At 52.5% G+C, this 22,377-nt stretch overlaps 9 protein-coding genes across 9 annotated transcripts; 3 read left to right on the top strand and 6 right to left on the bottom strand.

Moving 5' to 3' along the window:
* Positions 1 to 140: 140 nt before the first annotated feature.
* On the top strand, positions 141 to 6,558 carry N7482_009660 (type I polyketide synthase; the record flags this gene model as incomplete). The annotated part of the gene is made up of 3 exons (XM_056691784.1): positions 141 to 430; positions 488 to 5,635; positions 5,679 to 6,558. 3 exons carry the CDS (start codon positions 141 to 143, stop codon positions 6,556 to 6,558), a joined length of 6,318 nt encoding a protein of 2,105 aa, XP_056539490.1.
* A 1,024-nt stretch (positions 6,559 to 7,582) lies between these two features.
* On the top strand, positions 7,583 to 8,891 carry nscC (FAD-dependent monooxygenase nscC; the record flags this gene model as incomplete). The annotated part of the gene is made up of 2 exons (XM_056691783.1): positions 7,583 to 8,102; positions 8,179 to 8,891. 2 exons carry the CDS (start codon positions 7,583 to 7,585, stop codon positions 8,889 to 8,891), a joined length of 1,233 nt encoding a protein of 410 aa, XP_056539489.1.
* Positions 8,892 to 9,056: 165 nt separating this feature from the next.
* nscB (metallo-beta-lactamase type thioesterase nscB) lies at positions 9,057 to 10,186 on the bottom strand (the record flags this gene model as incomplete). The annotated part of the gene is made up of 2 exons (XM_056691782.1): positions 9,057 to 9,839; positions 9,932 to 10,186. Coding segments are annotated over 2 exons (1,038 nt in total), but the record flags the coding sequence as incomplete, so codon positions are not given.
* Positions 10,187 to 11,181: 995 nt separating this feature from the next.
* On the top strand, positions 11,182 to 11,554 carry N7482_009657 (uncharacterized protein; the record flags this gene model as incomplete). The annotated part of the gene is made up of 2 exons (XM_056691781.1): positions 11,182 to 11,202; positions 11,258 to 11,554. 2 exons carry the CDS (start codon positions 11,182 to 11,184, stop codon positions 11,552 to 11,554), a joined length of 318 nt encoding a protein of 105 aa, XP_056539487.1.
* Positions 11,555 to 12,498: 944 nt separating this feature from the next.
* On the bottom strand, positions 12,499 to 13,191 carry N7482_009656 (uncharacterized protein; the record flags this gene model as incomplete). Its single annotated transcript, XM_056691780.1, has 3 exons — positions 12,499 to 12,827; positions 12,907 to 12,969; positions 13,032 to 13,191. 3 exons carry the CDS (start codon positions 13,189 to 13,191, stop codon positions 12,499 to 12,501), a joined length of 552 nt encoding a protein of 183 aa, XP_056539486.1.
* Positions 13,192 to 14,193: 1,002 nt separating this feature from the next.
* Positions 14,194 to 15,591, bottom strand: N7482_009655 (uncharacterized protein; the record flags this gene model as incomplete). Its single annotated transcript, XM_056691779.1, has 2 exons — positions 14,194 to 14,423; positions 14,487 to 15,591. The coding sequence occupies 2 exons, from the start codon at positions 15,589 to 15,591 to the stop codon at positions 14,194 to 14,196; spliced, it is 1,335 nt and encodes a 444-aa protein (XP_056539485.1).
* Positions 15,592 to 15,800: 209 nt separating this feature from the next.
* Positions 15,801 to 16,919, bottom strand: N7482_009654 (uncharacterized protein; the record flags this gene model as incomplete). Its single annotated transcript, XM_056691778.1, has 1 exon — positions 15,801 to 16,919. One exon carries the CDS (start codon positions 16,917 to 16,919, stop codon positions 15,801 to 15,803), a length of 1,119 nt encoding a protein of 372 aa, XP_056539484.1.
* Positions 16,920 to 17,671: 752 nt separating this feature from the next.
* On the bottom strand, positions 17,672 to 19,129 carry N7482_009653 (NAD-dependent succinate-semialdehyde dehydrogenase; the record flags this gene model as incomplete). The annotated part of the gene is made up of 1 exon (XM_056691777.1): positions 17,672 to 19,129. One exon carries the CDS (start codon positions 19,127 to 19,129, stop codon positions 17,672 to 17,674), a length of 1,458 nt encoding a protein of 485 aa, XP_056539483.1.
* A 666-nt stretch (positions 19,130 to 19,795) lies between these two features.
* On the bottom strand, positions 19,796 to 21,297 carry N7482_009652 (uncharacterized protein; the record flags this gene model as incomplete). The annotated part of the gene is made up of 4 exons (XM_056691776.1): positions 19,796 to 20,369; positions 20,433 to 20,812; positions 20,871 to 20,944; positions 21,174 to 21,297. 4 exons carry the CDS (start codon positions 21,295 to 21,297, stop codon positions 19,796 to 19,798), a joined length of 1,152 nt encoding a protein of 383 aa, XP_056539482.1.
* Between the last annotated feature and the right edge of the window lie 1,080 nt (positions 21,298 to 22,377).

Here is a 22,377-nt window from a genome sequence, read left to right as displayed (position 1 = left end):
TATGGGATTTTGGCCACTACACTTGAAGGGTGGAACTGTCTTTTTCAACTGGGCTGCCCTGTATATTGAATGGCAGGAATTGTGTGACTCCGGTTACGATTTTCAACACACTTTTCGCTTCCCTCGCATCCATGTCAACCATGGCAGCCGAATTCCAAGTAATCGTCTTCGGCGATCAGGCCGTTCCCTACCATGCTGAACTTCAAGGTCTTGTTACAAAAAAGGAAAACAAGGCCTTGGAAGGGTTTTTTGCCGAAGCGTATCATGTCCTTAGAACAGAGATATCCCAACTGTCACCCAGCGAACGGCTAAGGTATCCAGTTTCAACCAACCTCCGTGAACTACTGGATGCCCACCAATCATCCAAAATCCAGAACTGCTCTCTTGATAGCGCTCTGGTCTGTGTGCGTCAAATAGCCACCTTCATCTCGTAAGTCTTTTAGTGTTTGGTGCTCTTTTTTCTCCATTCATACTTACATTCTTGCAGATATTACAGTGAAAAACAAACCGCGTACCCTTCACAGGCATCTTCATGTCTTGTGGGGAGTTGCACCGGCCTTCTTGCAGCAGTTGCAGTGAGCTGCAGTCAAGATTTAATTGACCTGGTCTCTTTCGGTCCGGCAGTTGTTAGGGTTGCATTCAGGTTAGGACTCGTAGTCCAGAACAAGACGCGTTCAGTGTCACTGCAGAACTACTCGGGTGACTCTCCATGCTACTCCGCGGTGATTGCTGGGACGGATACAGATTCTGCACTGCGCTTGACACAAAAATACTGTGAAGATGAGGCACTGCCGCCTCTCGCTCAGATTTATGTGGGTGCAGTTGGTCAGGGCAGCGTCACGGTATCGGGGCCTCCCGCCCGGTTGCAAGATTTCCTCCGCCGCAACCCTTCGCTCAAATCCGGCAAAGTTTCAGTGAATGGGCTCTTCCATTCAAACAATCTTTACACAGCTAGTGATGCCGACAACATTTTGGAGTCGTTGGATTCAAGCTCACATCAACGGATTTCTCGACTCGATATCCTATCTAATTCGAACGGGCAAACGATTCCCTCTGTCAGATGCGGTGGCCTGCTCAAGGAAGCTATATGGGACATACTGTCTAGACAGCTGCGATGGGATCTCATGGTGGAGAATGTGTCCATCACGATTGCCCGCTCGGAAGCCACAGAAGCCACCATTTTGCCTTTCGCCTCAAGCAGCGGGCAGAGTCTTGCTTCGGCAATCCGCCAGCGTGGTGCTAAGCCAGTAAAGCTGCTCGATACATCGCTCAGATCTCTAGACAGCAATTCCTCCGAGGGCAAAAGAGAAGAAGCAGCCAAAAAGTCTAAGATTGCTATCATCGGATACTCCGGCAGGTTCCCGGAGGCAGATGATAATGAAGCGTTCTGGGAGCTGCTTGCCGCCGGGCTTGACGTTCACAAGGAGATCCCCAAGGACCGATTTGATCCCTGGCTATATTACGATCCCACCGGAAAGAAGAAGAACTCCAGTGCAGTTACCAAAGGCTGTTTTGTCCGCCATCCTGACCTTTTCGATGCCCGCTTTTTTGGCATGTCTGCGAGAGAAGCGGAGCAGACTGATCCCGCCCAGCGACTGGCTCTGATGACAGCATACGAGGCGATGGAAATGGCAGGCTTCGTCCCAGATGCAACACCCTCCACACGCAGAGATCGAGTTGGTGTTTTCTACGGCACCGCAAGCGACGACTATCGTGAGGTGAACAGTGGCCAGAACGTCGACACATATTTCGTCCCGGGCGGTAGCCGCGCGTTTCTCCCAGCTCGAATCAATTATCAATTCCGTTTCAGCGGGCCTTCTTTCGATGTCGACACGGCATGCTCCTCCGGACTAGCCGCCATTCATATCGCCTGCAACTCTCTATGGGCCAGCGACTGCGATGTGGCCATTGCCGGTGGAACCAACATCCTGACCAATCCGGACAACTGGGCTGGCCTAGACCGCGCTCATTTCCTATCCCACACTGGCAACTGCAATACATTTGATGACGGCGCAGATGGATATTGCAGAGCAGAAAGTGTAGCGACAGTGCTTCTGAAGAGGCTCGAGGACGCAGAGCTAGATGGAGACCCAATTTTCGGGACAATTCTGGGAGCCTACACAAACCATTCGGCCGAGGCCGTGTCCATGACTCGGCCACACTCGGGTGCACAGCGCGCCATCTTCAGCCGAATTCTTAGCTCTGCCGGGGTCGGTGGCTCCGAGGTCAGCTACATCGAAATGCATGGAACCGGAACTCAGCACGGTGATGCTTGCGAAATGGATTCTGTCCTCAACGTTTTCGCTCCTGAGGGTACCAAACGAGATCAGAGCCTGTATCTTGGATCGGCAAAGGCCAACATTGGCCATGCGGAATCGGCTTCAGGTGTTTCATCCCTAATCAAGGTCCTACTCATGATGGAGAAGGGTTCTATTCCCCCACACGTCGGAATCAAGACCAAGATCAACCGAAACTTCCCCACAGACCTCACCCAACGAAATGTCCACATCGCGATGCAGACAGCTGCGTGGCCCAGACCAGATCCAAAGCAGAAGCCTCGCGGGCGACGAGCATTTGTCAACAACTTTGGCGCCGCTGGTGGCAACTCTTCCGTCCTCCTTGAAGACGCACCATTACCTATCGAGGCGCGCGGAGTGCACGATAATAGACCTGTACACGTCGTAACGGTCTCGGCCAAGTCTCAGACATCTCTGAAGAGCAACATTCGTGCACTCCTCGAGTATTTGGATGCCTCCCCCGAAGTCTCCATCAGCGCACTCTCCCACACGACTACTGCGCGCCGGGTCCATTACAGTTTCCGCGCAGCTGTCATCGGATCCAGTATCCCAGATATCCGCCGTGCTCTCCAAGTTGCACATGTCAAGGACCAATATCGGTCAACCGCATCAGGCAGCAAGGCTCCGGTTGGATTATGCTTCACCGGCCAGGGCGCTCAGTACCTTGGTATGGGTCGGAAGCTCCTTGCCTTTCCACAATTTCGGTCGCTGCTTGCGGGCTTGGACGAGATGGTCCAACTGCAAGGCTTCCAGTCTATTCTTGCAGTGATCGATGGTAGCTCGAGCGTCTCAATGGAGTCACTAGCCACACCAACATTGCAGCTGGCTATTGTTTCCTTGCAGATGGCATTGAGCAAGTTTTGGAAGGCGCTCGGTATTACTCCTGATCTTATCATTGGCCATAGTCTTGGTGAATACGCAGCGATGAACAGCGCCGGTGTTCTTTCGGATGCCGATACTATTTACCTTGTTGGTACCCGAGCAGCGCTACTAGAGAAGTTTTGTTCTGCTGGGACCCATGTGATGCTTGCAATCAAAGCTGCTGCCAGCCATGTGATGACTTTACTTGCACAATATCCTAACATTGAGGTCACTTGTGTCAATGGCCCCGGAGAGACTGTCGTTGGCGGTCCCGAGGACGAGATCCAGAAATTTGAAAAGGCGCTCTCCAACATTTCCATTAGAGGGGACCGAGTTAAGGTGCAGTTTGCTTTCCACTCTTCGCAAGTGGATCCCATGCTGGAGGCGTTCCAGCAGAGCTGCCGCACCGTGGCCTTCAATGATCCATCGGTCCCAATGTTGTCGCCTCTTCTTGGAAAGACAATCAACAGCGCTGCCGAATTTGGTTCCCCGGAAGTCTATCTAAGCCGTCACTGTCGAGAAACAGTTAACTTTTACGGGGCTCTTCAATCGGCGAGGCAGTCAAGTGCTATCCCGGATAACATGATTTGGGTGGAGATTGGACCTCATCCTGTTTGCGGCGGCATGCTTAAGTCCACTCTTGGTACTTCAATCAAGCACTTCGCAAGTCTCCGCCGCGGCGAAGACGATTGGAAAATTTTCCTTCAAACCGTCGCTGGTTTGTACGATCACGGTCTTCCGATTAACTGGGCTGAATATCACAGCGGCTTCAAAGACAGTCTCCGCGTATTGAGATTACCAGCCTATCAGTGGGAGCTGAAGAGCTATTGGATTCCATACGCTCATGACTGGTGCTTGACTAAAGGCGATGCGCCAGCTCTAACTTCCCAGCCCGCATTACCTGCATCTCTCGAGAAGGTCCAGAAGCAACAGCTCACAGTATCCGTTCAGGATGTTGTAGACGAGAAATACGAATACGACAATGCCTGGATCACCGCAAAGTCAGATGTTCAGCATCCTGATTTCCGCGCTGTCCTTTTGGGACACAGAGTCAACGGCCAGCCAGTGTCCTCTTCAGCTGTCTATGCAGATATGGCTTCTACGTTATTCAAAAGACTTCTTGAGAAATCCCCGGTATCCTTTGACAAATCTGATATCGGGATTGAGATTACCAACATGGTTGCCAACAAATCTCTCATTCTCAATGATAACCCCACCCAAATGCTCGAGATGAAGGCTCAAGTGAACTGGTTTACTCTGCTCGGCACGTTCTCTCTGTCCAGCATTTCTGCCGATGGAAAACCCACTGCCCATCATGCCGAGTGTACTGCGACTTTCTCGGAGAAGAGCCGGTGGGCATCTGAATGGAAGCGACGAGACTTCTTGGTCAAGTCCAGGATCAATGACCTGCGACAGGCTGTTCATGACGACTCGGACGCAGTGCATTTGGTCAAAACCGGCATGTTCTACAAGCTTTTTAGCTCACTTGTAGAGTACAATCCCTCATTTAAGGGCTGCCGTGAGCTCATCTTGCGATCGTCGGAGCTAGAATCGACAGGCAAGGTCAAGTTCAATACTCCGCCAGGAACAGCTGAGAAATGGACCTATCCACCTTATTGGCTGGACAGTCTTGGCCAAATTACCGGATTCACCATGAACGCTAACGACTCGGTGGATTCCAAGACACAGGCCTTCATCAACCATGGGTGGGAGAACATGAGGATTCTGGAGACTCTGTCCCCGGATGTCATGTACCAGACTTACCTCAAAATGCAGGAAAAAGACGAAAAGTCGTACATTGGAGATGTCTACATCTTGAACTCGGAAACCAGTTCGATTGTCGCCATGTATGAAGGTGTTATTTTTACTGCCATCCAGAGGAAAGTCCTCGACCTGGTGCTTCCACCCTCTGATGCTTCCCGGATATCGAAGCCACTCGCGTCTCAATCTCATAGTACGCCTCGGACAGCTTCTATCCCACCTCGGCCAGCTCCTGCGCCCGCACGGTCCCAGCCTGCATTCATTTCTCATGAAAACTTATCAACGGAGCCACCCTTACTGCTGGAGCCAGAGTGTGATGATGGATTGACCGCGGATAAGCTTCGAGCCATCATCGCGGAAGAAGTGGGCGCGCCACTCGACGAGGTGAAAAATGATGTCGAGATCACGGATTTGGGTGTTGACTCGCTTCTCGCCCTCACGATGTCCGACAGAATCCTTGAAGAGCTTGACTTCAAGATCGACTCGACCGCCTTTCTAGCTGGCATTACTGTCAAGGATCTTATCGAAATGGTTGCAGGATCCTCGACGACTTCATCGGACACGGCCCCTTCAACTCCGCCGAGGGAGCCAGTGCCTGACCTTGTCCCTTTACCCAAAGGGGTCGAAACACCTCTCTCGTCTCTTTCAAGTCTTGCAAATCAAATCTCTGACGACTTTGACTTTCATCAACAGAAGAGTCAACCCCCAGCATGTACGTATACCCTAAAATTAGGATTGCAGAATACATAGCTAACTGAGGCCATTGTCACTGGTTATAGTACTGCATGCCACAGTTCCCATTCCGCAAGTCATTCGGCGAACTGGTCAAATACCACGCGCTACTTCAGTCCTGCTGCAGGGAAATCCTTCGACCAGTACCAAGATTCTATGGCTATTCCCCGATGGATCAGGAGTAGCGACTTCCTACGTTATTCTTCCAGATATTGATCCCCGCGAGGTTACGGTGTATGGCCTGAACAGCCCATTCATCAAGCACCCGGAAGAAATGAGTGATTACCGGTTCGAAGAGCTCTCAGCTGCATTTCTCACGGAAATTCGCCGGCGCCAACCCAACGGGCCGTATCATTTGGGCGGCTGGTCCGCTGGTGGTATTTGCGCTTACCACGCTGCTCAGCAACTTATCACAGACGGACAGGATGTGGAAGGGCTGATCTTGATAGATAGCCCGAATCCCATAGGCCCGAAGAAACTACCAGAGAGACTTTATGATGAGTTTCAAAAGCTCAACTTATTCTCGTCGTCTACTGGGAGAAATCCGCCTGCGTGGCTTCTGCCGCACTTCATGGGATTCTCCCATATTCTGGATACTCACTCGTCTCTCCCCTGGCAGTCGACAAAGCCTCTGCCAACTTGGATCCTCTGGGCCAAAGAGGGTGTCGACCAGGATAACTCCATTGTGATACAGCCAGGTGATCCCATCAATATGAGATGGCTTCTGCAGACGCGCACAGAATCCGACTTGGGCCCAAACGGGTGGGATCGGCTTGTGGGACGGAGTAACATCACGATTGAAGTGATTGGGGATGCGAATCATTTCTCCATGATGAAGGAGCCTGCTGTGGGCCGAGTGGCTGATTTCATGCGGGCCGCATTGAGCAACGCTAGCAGAAGTTTGTAGACGACTCATTCCCTTTGTCTACGACCTTGATTGTCAGGCGTCGTCGGTTGCTGCTTTAGAGGTGTACTTTCAATACTTTTATAGTCGTTTGCATTTGACTTTGAACATACAAGGATATTGATTTACCAGTAAGTAGTCGCATGATCTATCTAGCATCTAGCAGTCATTCACGTCCTGTAATGGAAACCAAAAGGCAGTTTATCCAAAATGCGGCGTGGAAACCCGTAATAGGCCTTGTCTATTGGAGTGTATAAGTTTGCGAGCTCTGTAAGCTATCCATGTCCCTGCAACAGACATCTCGCATATTTCGGGGAAAATTGAGTTGCACCCTCTATATTTCGGAGTTGCCATGGTGCTGGTACCCACGCTTGCCCGCGTGAAGCACGGAGGTTCCATGAAAGATATTACACAGAATACAAAACTGACAATAAACCTTAGAAAGAAAACTAACAGGTTATTGTGCTGTTAGCGGGATTAACTAGCACATTAGATCCACGATGTTCTAGCAGCTGCTTCTAGGCTATAGGTGGTTTGTTTTGGTCTACAAATTCTCGGTCAACGCTATAGTAGATGGTCTTAGCAAAAGATTCAATGAACCGAAGGGTTATGTTTAGGCTGACATAGTGTGTTGTTATTGTACATGGGGGGCAGTTGAGTGATCTTCGATTTTCCGTCTCTCGGCTTTTAGCCCAGAGCCTGCACGCTGGACGGACCCCGATCAACGGGGGCTACTGAATGATACGGCAATTGCTTTGGAATCCGCAAATCCCAACTATCATGTACACAATTCCACACTTGCTTTCAGCCCCGGGCAGACTGCAGCAAAACGTTCCAGAATGAAATTACTCCATTACTTTCCCCAGAGAACTGGCGCTCGCTACTACCCCTCCCGACCGAGAAAAACCAAGGCCAATCACATCACAGTAGCAACCTTGCAGCCACGAACATGTAAGAAGATATTTTACACTCCCATATTCCTGCATGTTTCTAATCATAGTGGGAGACGCAGCCGACCATATTTGAAATGTTGCAGGAGACTACCAGCAAGCAAATCCTGATAGTGGGCGCTGGCCTGTCTGGGCTCACAGTTGCCCGTCTGCTCACAAACAGTGGTATACCGAACATCGTGTTCGAGGCTTCGATGGAGGACCGTAGCCAGGGCTTCTCCATCAGTTTGCGCGACTGGGGCTATTCCGCGCTGCTTGAGGCGCTCGGGGACATTCCTCTCCGTAGCCTCACGCGGGGTGTTGCCCCAGACCGTCACATAGGCGGTCACGGTTTTGTCGACTTGATAATGCGCGACAATGCGACAGGAGATATACTGGTGGCCCCGGACCCAGAGACACAACCGTCTATTGTGCGTGCTAATCGCAATGCACTGCGAACTTGGATTGCCGACTGTGGCGACGAGCCCTTGGACGTGAGATACGGGCACAAGCTCAAGAGTATCGAGGGAACAGTGGGCAGCATGACCGCTGTATTTGAGAATGGAGCACACCATCGTGGCTCGCTTGTCATCGCCGCCGATGGAGTTCACTCGACGGGTATGGATAGTTCAGGTCATTGGCCGTGAACTACGGCAGCTATTTGATCACGGCGCTAATGTCTCTTTTGCTGTAGTGCGCTCGGTGATACTTCCGCATATCGTCCCCGAAGTGGTTCCGGCGGTGGTTTATCATGGTGAATTTCAACTCCCACGAGAAGAATACGACCGTCTCCTCAGGCCTCTAATCGGTGATTCGAATATTCTCGCCGGAGTTGGAGACGGCTTCAATACACCCATCACCGTGTGTAACTTGACGAAGACAGAGGCCCATCTTGACTGGTCGTATTCACGAATGGCTTGTGGAAATGATGACCCTCTCTATCGGCCCAATCTCTCTGCCGAGGAGTCAAAGAAGATCCCGCAAGCTTTGGTGGACGAGGTTGCGTCGCGGAATCTGGCGGAGCCTTGGTCGCACTATCTCAATGCGGAGGCTATGCAAAAGCACTCTGTCTTCCATTGGACTAGTAGATGTGTCTCAATGACCAACAAAGACACCGAAAAGGGGGCCGAGCGAGGTGTCGTCTTTATTGGAGATTCCTGGCACGCAATGCCGATTTTCGGGGGTGAGGGCGGATGCCACGCCCTCGTGGACGCCGTTGAGCTTGCCGCCGCATTGCTCCATCAAGATGGCGGACTCGACAAGGTGATTTCGACTTACTACACTGGAGCATGGAAACGCTGCAGCGATGCAGTCAGGCGATCAAAGGGGCGGTTTTTTGTATTGCATCGGCCAATGGCTGACTGGCGGGAACTTGCAGAGAAGAAGGCCGCTGCGACAGTCAAATAACATTCTACAGGCTTAGAAACGCATCATCCGGAGAAGGCAAGGTACCACGATTAGATCAAGTGATACATCAAAGCATCTATATACGTATCAAGTAATCTTCCAACACCCTACGCCTCGGGTGAGCCCACTAGCCCCCAAATCTTCAAGCCCATTGAAGGTGTCTTTTCATAGTTCACAGCGTGCGACAGGCGTGATGGTTGACCGTGCGAGCGGCCTCGCTCTCGGACTCGGCTGGCTGACGAACCAGCGTCGTTTGGTCACGTCTCCCGGCCTGAATCCCACCTTGCGGTCCTCCGCCAGCTTCCATAAAACCTGCGACAGGAACGGCGCCAGCGCCTTTTCGAAAATATGGGGCGGCACATCGCCGTAGATGGACCGCACGATCTCCTGCAACGTCATGCCGCTCCTCGGATTTGACCCCAGCTGTGGACCTTCGGACTTGCTCCGCATCAGCGTTGAGAACACTTGCTGGACGCGGAACTCCTTATGGTGAATGTATTCCTGCATTTTGGCGGGTAGGTTTGCTATCTCGGCGCCGTGTGCCGGGTATCCCTTGGGACAGTGCTGCGCCGCCATGTGCACCAGGCTCTTCATGTATGTGGAAAGGTCCATTACAACGGAGTAGCCGTGGCCCAGAACGTTGTCGCCCGTAAACATGGCATTCTCCTCCTCTAAAACGAAGCACATGTGGTCGATGGCGTGGCCTGGCGCAAAGACAGCGCGCACGGTGGCGCCCTCCGTGTAGAAGACCTGCCCTTCCGTGATGTCGTGTTGGCCAGGGTCAGGCTGGTTCTTGTATACTCGGGAAGCAATCTCAGGATCGTAGGCCACGAGATCGGCAACACCGCCAGTGTGGTCCCCGTGCCAGTGAGTGAGAAGGACATGTGAGACCTCTAGCTCGCGCTCTTGGAGGAACTCGACGATTCTGTCGATCCAGCATGGTAGTCCCTTTACTCGATGTCAGTGTGAGATAATTTACGGATGCAAAGTAGACAGCAGAGCGCGATGAGAGCGAGCATGATCAGTTTGCATGGGCATACCTCGCCAGTGTCGATGAGGATTCGCGACTTGCCAGTCCCGACAATATACGTGTTGGTTCCTTGCAAGGACATGAACCCGGGATTTCCCCCGAGTATTCGAACCACTCGGTCTGTGATATCTTCCACATCAGGAAGAGGCGGGAGATTCGCTTCTTGGCCAGAAAGGTAGTCTTGCCAATACGACTCATCGAACGGTATTCTGGACATCTTCGTAGATCGTTGGTGATACACTCCAATTCGTCGTTCAGTAATATACTCTCAATGAGCCCGAGCCAAAAGTCTCTGGGGCGATCATAGATCAGCAATGAATAAGTGGTGCAGGGCACGGCAAGATCGTCGAGCTTGCGTGAATCTGCCAAGCCCGCGTTGGCGAAGGCTTCGCGGTCACGACTCTCAAGCGAAAGTACATTGCTATCGTGTGTCTGACACCTTCTGAGAGCCCGTTCTGGTGGTCGGAATTTACCTTCGGGTTTTAAGCCACAAGCGCCTATTGCTTTGCTTACATGCATACCCAGTCCACTAGCGCCCGGTTTATTTTGGCAGGATACGAATTCCGGGGTTACATGAGCATCCGGACCGGTTTCCGAAATTATACGAGAATCAGTCCGCAGCAGCGGAATTCGTGATAGTGCCAGAAGAGTACAGAGACTAGTTCTGCTGCTCCATTGGCGTCAGCCACGAGTGGGAATATGGTGGATTCGATCACACGGGCGCTCCAAGCTGATTGTGAGCATGATCGGCCGGCAAAACGCCTGCAGTAACTGGCGAGGAATACCGCTTGATATTTAGAATCAACAGACTTGTAGAATAGTTTTGACCACATTGCAACGCCTTTTACAGTCAGTGGGGAGGATGGCATTTAGTATTGCCCTGGTCCGAAGGCTTGTCTGTGCTTCCCGGAGCATCTTTGGTCTATACACAACAGAAGATAGGCTTGGGGCAGTCATACTTTGAGCCGGTCCCGTAGGAAAGATCAACGTGAGTATCGCTGAAAAGGACCACCTTAATAGGACTTGAGATTGTGTCACCTGATAATAAGGTTGAGCCACCAATTGAGTAAGATGCGCCTAGCCTAATTAGGGATAGTACGTTCAATGTCCATAACATCTTTTGCGAATGTATCCATCGTCAGTATCCATCGTCACCATCGACAACCTTTTTCCATCTGCAGTCAGCTCGACTCTTAGATTTAAACGCTCGTTCCATCTCTCCAAAGAATCTCCATCAAGGACCACATCCTAGAACTTGCCATGGCCAGTACCAAACCTCCCGTCAGACGATCCTAACTACATACAAATGATTACATCATTCTAATAAAGCTCTTAGGTTACCCCTCCACCAGGATGGTCAATGGAACCAGACGAACTCGACTACAGGACTGATTGGGCTCCGGAAGATAGTTGGGGGTACCAGCTTGGCGTTGATTACAACCTCGGAAAATGTATCCCCGTCATGTGCGACCCGGTTGGTGGCGAAGTGATATTCACGGCTGGTGGGAAGTTTTACGAATGGAATCAGCTTGCCGAAACTCTTCATCAGATCCTTTTGCCAACATCATTGGAGGAGATCATTGCTGTGATGAAGGACCAGGGGCGCCGAGGACTGAAATGGAAATCACTGTGATCGTAGTGGCATGGTTCCTACCTAATTCGGAAAAATAGGAGCTCAAGGTTGAATCTGCTGGTCATTCAACCACACCAGGGCGTGTGGATCCGAAATTGTGCAGAGACTTACCCTTTTGTCTTCTTCCAGTAAGATTGGGATATCATTCCGAGGAGGATATATTTTTCTCGCTAACATCGAACTAAACAATATAGGGGCTATCGTGACATAACCTTGATGTACACTGAATTCCATTACCATAAAAAGAAACTCACCCTACTATATTATCATTTCTCCCTTTCTCTCACCTCACTTGACACTACTTATATTCCCTCCTCTCTACTATCTGATATAACTATCTCTACTATCAAGATAATTGGCACTAATATGACATAACCCCTGGCAACTATGCCGCCCAATACTGGGTAGCGAGGCTGCTCTGGTAATCACAGAAATTCGAGTTCACCCTGTCCCCTACCTAGGTCTTGTGATCGATGCTCTCCTCACAGCTAAGACAATATCTTTATTCCTCGCGAGGTATCTCTCACAGCATCTCTCACCGACGATGAGCTCTACGCGATGTAGATTGTGCAGAGTGCGCTGTTAGATCACTCGCAGATAATATTGATGATGACTGTGATCTTGATGCCTTTACACCCACCAACATCCCACAATCTCGTGGCAATCTAAAGAAGGGTGACAAGGCCCTTGTAAACTTCGATCGGTGTAGTAGGTTGATTGGTGGACCACCGTAGGAGACTTTATTCTGTCACTATGTTACCTTGATCGTGCGATACTGTCTTACAATTATGTCTGGCGCGAAGAAAGAGATCAATTGAATAAGACTTGTAACACTCGCGGCAGTCACGGAGCGACTTTCGCCTCGCTATTCTCACTAAATACCCAGATCCCGCTAGACAAGCTTGGGTCGAAAACTATGTGCACTTCAAACATCTACCAACTGTTCAAGATTGTGACTTCACAACTGGTGTCTCATATCCTGATGGATAAAGGTTCGAGAAGTCAAAGTAGAGCTCATAGACCCCAGTGACATTTGTTTCCTTCGCCCGGAAAGAGTCTGACAAAGAGCCACTACCATACTCCCACATAAGATATGTGCCATAGAAAATGAAGTTGGTAGTCACGGCATCGGATGGCACAGTGATGCCATTTCCAGTGAAACCCACGGGCAAAACTTCATCGTCAGTGGGCCGAATGTAAAGTAATGTGTCGGAATCCAGGGTAACGCCCGACGTGGTAGCCGTAGTAATCATCTCTGTGTCGGTAATTACAACTAAAGCGCGGTCAGATATTGTGACTAGATCAAACGGTCGTGTTGAACCGGAAGTTGAAGAGTTTATAGAGGCCCTTACAGGTGACATCCGTAGTAATAGAGCCATAGGGCCACTTTGATGAATCGCCAGCATAGGCGATGCCTATCGTATCAATGTTAGAGAGGGTGATGTTCAGCAAGAAGACCAAAGCAGAAAAGACGAACCATCGGAGTAGAATATGTCAATATAGTCAGAGGCGAGACTATAGGCCACAAGGCTGAAGGAGCCAGTTGGATTGCGCTTAAGAAGCGGCTGTACCGTGGCTGGGGTGGCCAGCGCGCAGGCCGCGAAAGCCAAAACCGAAGAGAAGATGCTCGATTTCATTATGGTGTAGTGTGTGATTTACTCGGACCAGATATTATGATTGTTCTGTCCTCATAGCACTCGGTTGATTGCTTATATACTTTCCTTACGCCGATGAGGGTCGGCCATAACCTAGATGCGAGGCCCCACCTGGGGGTGACGCGGCCGCCGGATTGTAAGATTTGCAGGAAGCTGACATGGATGCTGCTTGGCCCCGTAAGACTCCTGAAAGGAGCTTTCATTCCTCCACGACGGCAAATAAAATTGGCTATTCCAGACCTTATTGTCCAGCTTTGTGAGGTTTGACTAGGTATAATGTTCGTTTGGCCAGGAGACGAGCGGCCACTTCAGTATAAACAAATATAAACAGCTTACACGGCCGTTGTAAAGACCGGCGCGGATGAGGGATCCACGTCCGCGGAGATTGAAATTAAGGTACAGCGCAACAGGCAATCGGGTCCGAAGGTTACTGGTGGACAAGAAGGGTTTCGACACTAAAATGCAGAAATAACAAAGGGAAAGTGGGAGCGATTGGCCAAGGATGTCCATTTGTCGAAACAAACTAGTCTCCAATGCTAAAACACTTGGCGAGCAGTTAACAGCCAGGCTGCGGGCCACACAGGGAGCGCCACACGGCTAGCCAGCCGCAGGTCCCGGCCTAAGAATCACGGCGCTGCTACCGACGGCATCTCTGAATGGCTGGTCTTGTTGTGATGCTCTCTTGAGGAACAAGACCTAGTTATAGGCATGATAGTCAGTACGTACGCAGCTTGTCACAGCCCCGAGGATCTTGGCCTAGATTCCCCTGCAGCTGGACAGTAGCCTGCAAGAAAGTCGAAGGGGAGATCGCTTAGTGTCACCGGGTTTCACCCGCAACATGGCTACCGGTGTCAAACAAGTCTCCTTCCTCGACTTCATGGACTTTGAACTCGAGTTATCGGGGTATGAGCCCTAGAAAGGTAGCGATGGTCCCGGCCCATCATAGAAGATGCAATAATAAAGTGTAGCCTGTATATTCACGATCTAATAGCGCTCCAGTAGCCACAAGCGACGCTCCTCATCAGGCATAGCCAGCAAGCGCTTCGATTCCGCACGCTTGACACTAAGATAGTTCTGGACAATTTCATGCCCCATAACATTTTGCAGCGTTTTATCCTCGGACAGGGCAGCCATACTCTCAGCCAGGGATTTGGGAATTGGGGTCGTGATACCAAGAGCAGAGCGTTCGGCAGGGCTCAGACTCGAGGCATCCACTGAGAAAACGATGGGTCAGTTCATTGACAACAGAAAAATATGAAGTGGGGCGTATAGCTTACCGGCACATTCCTTCACGGCCAGAGAATGATTCTCTTCTAACCCAATCAACCCACCTGCAAGTAGCGCCGCCATCGCAAGGTAAGAATTAGCAACGCCGTCAACCGTCTTGATCTCCCAATGACCAGGACCTATTTTCCTCACGGGCGCCTCGCGATTTTGGAAGCCCCACGCAACCCACTCAGAACCAGACCAGATACCCGAGCGCACACGTTCGTAACTGGCATCCTGGGACATCGTGAATGCGACAATAGCGGGGTAGTGGCTCAAGATACCGGCGAGGAAGGCATCTTCGCGGGTTGGTGGCGTAATGGAAATATGTGCGTGCGCGGCACTGCCGGCTCCGTTTGCGAAGGGGCGTGGATGGAAGGTAGCGCGGAGCCCGTGTCGCTCTACGACCGCGGTGATGACGTGCCGGGCTGCAAAGAGAGTATCAATGGCGGCAAGTGGGTTGGCCGGTGGGAGAATAAATTCGAACTGGCCGGGTGCGGACTCGGAGTGGAATTGTTGCAGTTTGATGCCAATGGACGCCAGCGTCCGATTGACTTCCTCCAGTATCGGGACCATTTTGCGTGTGTCAGAAGTCATTTGCGACCAGGAGTGATTCGTTGTTGCGGGCGCGTAGTCTGTAACTTGGCCGGTTTGTTGGTTCGTGATTGGTTTGAGGAATATGACCTCAATTTCGACACCGCAGAGGACTTCGACGTTGTGGGTGCTGTGGAGCCTTTCAACAATGCTTTGAAGGGTGGTTCGAGGGCAGCTGGCGAGTGGCTTGCTCTCCTCTGATTGCCAAAAGCTCATCACAGTGGCACTGGGAGCGGCTGATGTTGTCAGTCCTCCGTTACGGCGGAGGCTGCTCAGGTCTGGCTCCATATAAAATTGTCCTGTTGTAGATCCCTCTGGCGTGACAGTGTCGTCTTGCAGCATCCACTGTACTGCCAGTGAGACGCCAATTCGTCGCTGTTTCCGCGCAATGCAAACAAACTCTTCAAGCGGGAAGATGCGCACTCGGGTTGTCGCCGTGTAGTCGATCCATTGCATCCAGACGTACTCAATGTCGGGGTTTGTCAGAAGGAAAGCGTCTAGCAAGTCGGAGGGTTCAGACATTGGATGCTTGCTGAGTAGAGGTGACCGCTGAAGAACTCCAGGTGTATACTGTGGTTTTTGATTCAGGCTGTACAGCTTGTTTGAATTATGGAAAAGGATATCAGCTGCTGCTGCTTTTGCTTGTGAAATATTATAGTCACCGTGCCGGACGTAGTCCACAAGAACCTGCGTTGAAACTGGTAAGCACATAGATATAGCATCCAAGCAGCCTATCTGTAGGGACTTACAGTCTCTAGGGCCTGCCGGAACTGCTTATTGGCTAACCAAAATGTTTCCGGGAAGAAGTGGCCATCCGTACTCCAAAGAAGACGATTGGTCGGGGTGATTTCCAAGCTCTCGCGCAAAACAGTTTCCTCAGCCTCACGGCTGACCATAGGGAACACCTCACCAAGATCAAGATAGACATTAGGATACACACAGGCAAGGTACCCCGCTGCTCTCGTATACGGATAGGCCGAGTGCAACAGCACGATGGGCGCATCGGGGTACTGCATGATGAGAGGCTGCAGGCAAGCAGGGTTGGCCTTGACAAGATTGATATCATTATCGCCCAATCCAGTATGAAATTGGAGCGGCTTGACCACACCAGCTCTCTTCCGGAATGTAATCAGCTTCAGAGTCTGCTGGACGAGCCAGTCATTCAGCGGCTTTTCCTCGACGCGATATCCGGATTTCCTCGTCCCCAGATCTAGGATGCGGTGGAGCGAGGCTGTCAACAATTCCTCGTCCGGCGAGTGGGGATCCACGTCCAGCCCTGTGCGGTAGCAAATCACGGACTTGAATCCAACGACGACTGGGTCATCCATGGCGTGGTCCAGTGCATTGAGAAACTGAGTGCGGAACGTGCTCCACACGCTCTCGCCGGGTGTGCGCTCTACGCTCATGATGTCACGCAGTAAGGAGGCAGCCACAGCCTCGATGCGCACGATGCGCTTTGTCGCCGAAGCTGTGAAACGGTCGTGCCAGTCGTACGATTCGACATCCTCGTCGGATAGTAGATCGTCTAAGAGCAGGGTGTGCGTGCCTACCAGGCTGCGGCGGATCAGCCCGTCGTAGTCCTGCTGCACCCAGCGCGTATGTGCCGCAAGCACGTCATCCCAGTTAGCGCACGGAGTGCCATACAGCTCGCCGAGCTGGTTGACGGCGCGCAATAATGGCAGCGTAGTCTGGGCATTCTCCAAGGCGCGACCGTGGGCCTCGGAGGTGATCGACTCAAGCGGGTAGCTATCGTAGTCCGCGGCGACGTCGCGGCTTAACAGGTTGTGCGCATGATTGTCGATGAGCGGGTGGGTTTGCACCAGGTGGCGGAGGGAGTCGAGGGAGTCCATGGTGGTGAGAAGAAGAGAAAGAGAAAGAGAAAGGGTCTACGGTGTACATTCTATACCTGGGAATAATTCGGTTCGGTCCGTCTGACGGGTCCGATCAATGGTAGCCCGCCTCCTTGGGTCCATGCGGTCGGCTAGTTCCCCTCCATCCTCCGCCGGTTGTTGCACGGATCGCAATGGTTCGCTTCACCGCGGCCTCTGCCTGAGGCCCTGGCAGTCGCCGTAACAGGTTTACGAGAGGTGCTATGACCACGACCCACCCCAGAGCTGTGCTGGGCGTCGGGAGGTGGTCCGAGTGGCAGTAAGCGCCGCCAAATACAAAGCGCGGTCTTATCCGCACGGCGATTGTCCATACTCAACCAGGTTAACTCCACGAGCAAGCCCAAGGGCCCGTCTACGGACAGCATTTGCTCAACATCATCCAACAAAATGCTCTGCGAGACATATGTAACCCACGTCGACCTCGCTCGGATCCCTTCCGCCCGCCCAACATGCCTTCGTGGCCATCGCCAGACGATCTCCCGCAGCTACCAATCCAATAACAGCATGCGAGGGCACTACACCATTCGTTTAGCGAATCATCAAAGTAATAGATCGAGCTGGCATGTACGAGCCGGCCAGTCGGGACGATCCGTGCAGAAGCGCACAATCTCACATTTCTAGTTCCACCCCAAACTCAGTTAAACTACATGGGGCACTCCATTGACGCTACGACAAGCCAAAAGCCGCAAGTTGAACCCTTAAACTCAAAATGCTCAGTACTGGCCCTCGATCGTCAGGGTTCCCGTTTTGGTCACCAGAAACTCGTTCACAGCGACGTCCTTCCCACTCTCCTTGCCGTACCCAGACTCCTTCATGCCGCCGAAGGGCGACTCGGCGGCCGATTGGTTTCCTGTGCGGTCAGCTGGGTTAGCGAAGATCGAAAATGGGTGGGTCTCCCGGGAACACGCACCTGTATTCATTCCGATCATGCCGGCCTCCAGGTTCTCCAGCAGCCGCCACATGCGATCGATGTTCTTAGTGAACGCATAGCTAGCCAATCCCATACTGGTGGCATTGGCCCACTTTACTGCCTCGGCCTCCGTCTCGAAGCGGTACAGCGCTGCGATGGGGGCGAACGACTCCTCCTGCGAGATCTGCATCTCTTCCGTCATTCCGGATAGGATGGTCGGCTCGAAGAAGTACCCCTTCTGCGAGGTCAAAGGCTTGCCACCCAGGATGACCTGCGCGCCGCGGTTGCGAGCATCCTCCACCTGGGCGACGGCCTTGTCGATGCTGCGGGGTGTGGTCAATGGGCCCATGGTGGTGTCAGCAGAAGCGCCGTGGCCGACGACCAAAGCACTAGTCCGCTCCTTCAAGAGCGAGGCGAAGCGATCGTAAACGCCGGCTTGGACGTAAATGCGGTTAGCAGTAATGCAAGCCTGGCCAGCATGGCGCCACTTCAGCGCCATGAGCTGGTCGAGAGCTTGGTCGAGGTTGGCATCATCGAAGACGATGAAGGGGCAGTTGCCCCCCAGCTCGAGAGTCAGCTTCTTCAGGCCCTGGGCGCAGTGTGTGGCGACCAGCTTGCCCACCCGCGTCGAGCCAGTAAAGGTGACCTTCTTGACGAGTGGATGCTTGCACAGCGCCTCGCTCAGCGACGGGGTGTTCTCCAAGTCTGTCGTCAGCACATTCAACACACCGGCCGGGACCCCGGCGCGACGCGCCAGCTCGGCCAGCACCAGCGCTGAGATGGGTGTTTCGGGGCTAGGCTTCACCACCATCGTACATCCGGCAGCCATCGCGGCACCGACCTTCCGTAACACCATGGCGACGGGGAAGTTCCATGGCACCAGCGCGGCGGCCACGCCGATCGGCTGCTTGATAGTAAACAGCCGGCGGTTCGGCGCCGCAGGGACCGACACGGTACCCTGAATGCGCTCCGCTTCGCCCGCAAACCACCACAGGAAACCCAGCGAGTAATCCAGCTCGCCATAGGCCTCTGCCAAGGGCTTTCCGGTTTCATGGGTGACGATCTGGGCCAGGTCATCCCGGGCCTGGGTAGTCAAGTCGTACCACTTGAGTAGCCATTTGGCCCGCTGGCGCGAGCTCACTTTGCGAAACTCCTCAAAGGCAGCGTGTGAATCTTCAACGGCCGCATCGACATCTTCGGCGCTGTTGTTGGGGCAGCTTGCCCATGCCTGGTCGGTACCCGGGTCTTCAGATAGTCCCATCTGTTAGTCATTGGGCATGGTTATAGTCACGCCAACTCTCAACCATACCAATCACCTCAAATCGCTTCCCACTCTTTGCTGCCACCCATTTATTCCCGACAAATGAGTCGAAATGCAAAAGGGTCGGATCGTTCAGCTGTAGTTGATCAAATGCATGTTAGCCCGGTTGTCATGTCCCTCAACGCGACAAATCTTCCCTCTGCCCAAACACTTCGGACATCTCGCCGAGAGGGGGCTCCCCCTCTCCCCCACCATTCCAAATGCTCTGCGCTGAGGATAACAAGTGTTCGAAGGGGGGCGACATACCTTGAACGGTAGCTGATATGTTTGGGCCATACTGAGCAAAATATCAAGGGACAGTGGGGGAAAGAGAAATCTAGCAATGAGAATGGCGGGGGTGTTGCAACTTATGAGGGGAAAGCCAGCGCCGAGACCGACCCCCCTCATCGCACCCGTTGAGGATCCAGGGTTCGCAGGGTTTCCGCCGATCCACCCACTCCGCGACCATCGGCATACCCATTCGGCTAGATGGATTGAAGTGTCTAAACAAACCAAGTCTATTTTGAGATGGCGTCATGCGTTATCTACCTATTAACAACATTACTTACTATACAGGTCGTGATCTTGGTCCTGCGTCGCCACAGCAGAAGCAGCAGAAGCAGCGGGCTACACCAAACTATCCACACTGGAATGCTTCGCCTCGCGCGACCGCCCATCATATTGTGTCCGTGCCGCCCCCTCAATGGTATACTGGACCGACACATCCGTCGTCTTCACAATACCAACAACCCCATCCACGCTCCCGCTGCTGACACTCGGACTATCGCCGCCGCGACGATACTTGCGCATATCGAAGGGGTCGCCCCGACCCGCATCAATGTCCACAGTATGCCCGCCATTCGGATCGGCCATCTCGTACCCGTCATCGGCATGGGACCGCAGCTGAGCAGAGCGCGGCTGTGACTTGTTCGAAAACGGTTTCGAGCCGGGGTACTGGCCTCGAGAGCCGCTGTTCCCGGGTCCGTAGCCGGAGGTTTCGCCGCGGGAGGTGCCGAGCAGGCGGGGGAGGTACCGGCCGGCGATGGCTTTCAAGGAGGGGGCACAGGCGGTGATGACGGCGACGTTGACTTCGATAGCTGAGCTGACAAAGCCAATCGCGTAGGTCGGGTCTGAAGAGATCTCGTGGGCGACGAAGACTTGTGCGAGAATGACAATGCGCCACACGCCGATGGCGGTGGCACTGTGAAGGGTTAGAGTTGGGTCAAATGGGATGGCGGGACGAGTATGTAGATGGGTGACTTACACTCCACCCAGGCACAGGACGATGCACACGGCAAGCTTCCGTCGCAGGGGCATTTGGAGATTCCAGGTGATCAGGATGGGGATCGACATTACCAGCAAATCCGTGAAGAGATTCAACGCTGCGGTCGACACGTAGAAGTTGCCTTGCTCAATGCATTTGCCGCCTACAATCGACAGGTCGTATACGTAGGCGACCGGATGGCATTGGAAGATGTCGACGAACAGTACGGCGATGAAGAGGCCAATGACAATGACGAAAGACGTCCAGATGAGGAGATTAACAATGCGCGACCGCGATTCTAGTCTGCGCAAGAAGGCCAAGATTGATAATTTAACCACGGTAAGAGTTGGGTTGTACAGGATCTGGTTGGCGAAGTTCCACTGGACGGGGGGATTAGCTGGAGGTGCAGATCGAGTCCGTTGTCTCTAGGAGGCTCACAATGTATCCTTCCTTAGCATCGTAGTCTTTCGGGATGTCGTCGAAGTGGATTCCGACATAATTCGTTTTGATATCTATGGGCGTAAGTCAGTGAATCGGTTTTGTCGCTGTCGAGTCGGGGTGACTAACAATACCACGAAGTGACCGACTGCCCAACGGCGAGAATCTATCCCTGTCGCATTAGTATGTCGCTGCCAGGGCCGGGGATCAAAACAATCATACACATCCCACGATGATCAAATAGTCATCTACGGAGTCTCGTCAGTATCCTGTCGATCACTGGGAAAGGCGGTCCCTGCATACCGATTGTGAGCGCCGATCGCAATAACCGGCGACTCCAGAGCCTCAAGAGCACCGAAAGACCTCCAAGAATCGGAAATGCAACCACGACACCCAGTGCGATATGTTGTTGGTGGTGGTCAACCATCGTCCAGCATTCCCTCGCGAACAAGAGAGGGGGAAAGAGAGAAAACGAGGCAGGTCAGAACCTAAAGCCGTAGATCATATAATAACCAGGCACGCATGCAGGAACCGCCACAACCTAGAGTACAGTATACTCCGTACAGTCAAAGTCCTCCCTGTGGCTGGCATCCTACCTCCAAATCCTCTGAATTACCATTACTCTCTGAACAGAAATGGCTCGTAGTCCGAACCCTAATTGGCGTTTCCAAAACCTTAGATATTGGGGTGGCCAATGATGAGGGCGTCGAGGCGAGGCTCCACCAGGCGTAAATAGGAAAGAGTAGGTGATCGTAGACTTCGGACTTCGGAGGAACTACGGAGAATGCAACCTCCCACGGAGAAACTGAAAACTCAATCACCCGTCCATGAAGTCGACGTGCCCAAGCAAGAAGTTCTTTGGGACCGCAATATCGAAACCCTGCAATCCCCCATTAAATCAAACTACGAAACAAAACAAACATCCCTGTCAATTTAGCGCGAAAGGACTTGGACCAAGGATTTGTGCCATTGTGCCTGAAAACGGGCGAAGAACCTTCCTCGAGGCTTCGACGCGATGGCGCCCGGTGTTACTATTTGAAACAGTCATCAAGCTTTCGGCGTCGGACCGAGCCCCGCCTGCCGGAATCAAACAAGAGTACTTACTCCGTAGTGTGCACGCGAACCATGGAAAAGAGACGGCTTTCCATCCGATTTTGTATATAGCGAGCTTTACTCTTCCGCAGGATGTATCTAGTCAACAAACGTGATGGAGCTGGTCATGGTTGCAGGGAGATCACAGACGGTGGCCCCGGCGGACGGAGCAGCTATGGTTCTTTCTAAATTTGTGGTTCCGCAAGCCACAGCCAAGGTGGCGCGGAGGCCTCAGCATACAAGCGAGTTTACGAGGGCAATTACTCGATTGCCCTTTCACCGAGATCGATTCTTTATGGAGAAAACTCCACACAGGGTCGTGTGAGAGGCTTCACTCATGCTCATTTCTTTCCAAGTCCAAGCGTCCTCAGATCCTCCACTGTCAATCCGGCCGATTCGGAGAATCGCAAGTGGA

Source organism: Penicillium canariense (assembly GCF_028826845.1).
Source record: "Penicillium canariense strain IBT 26290 chromosome Unknown utg000007l_segment0_segment0, whole genome shotgun sequence".
Lineage (NCBI taxonomy): Eukaryota > Fungi > Ascomycota > Eurotiomycetes > Eurotiales > Aspergillaceae > Penicillium > Penicillium canariense.
The sequence above is the reverse complement of the archived record's forward strand: the minus strand, read 5'-3'. Positions and strand labels throughout refer to the sequence as shown.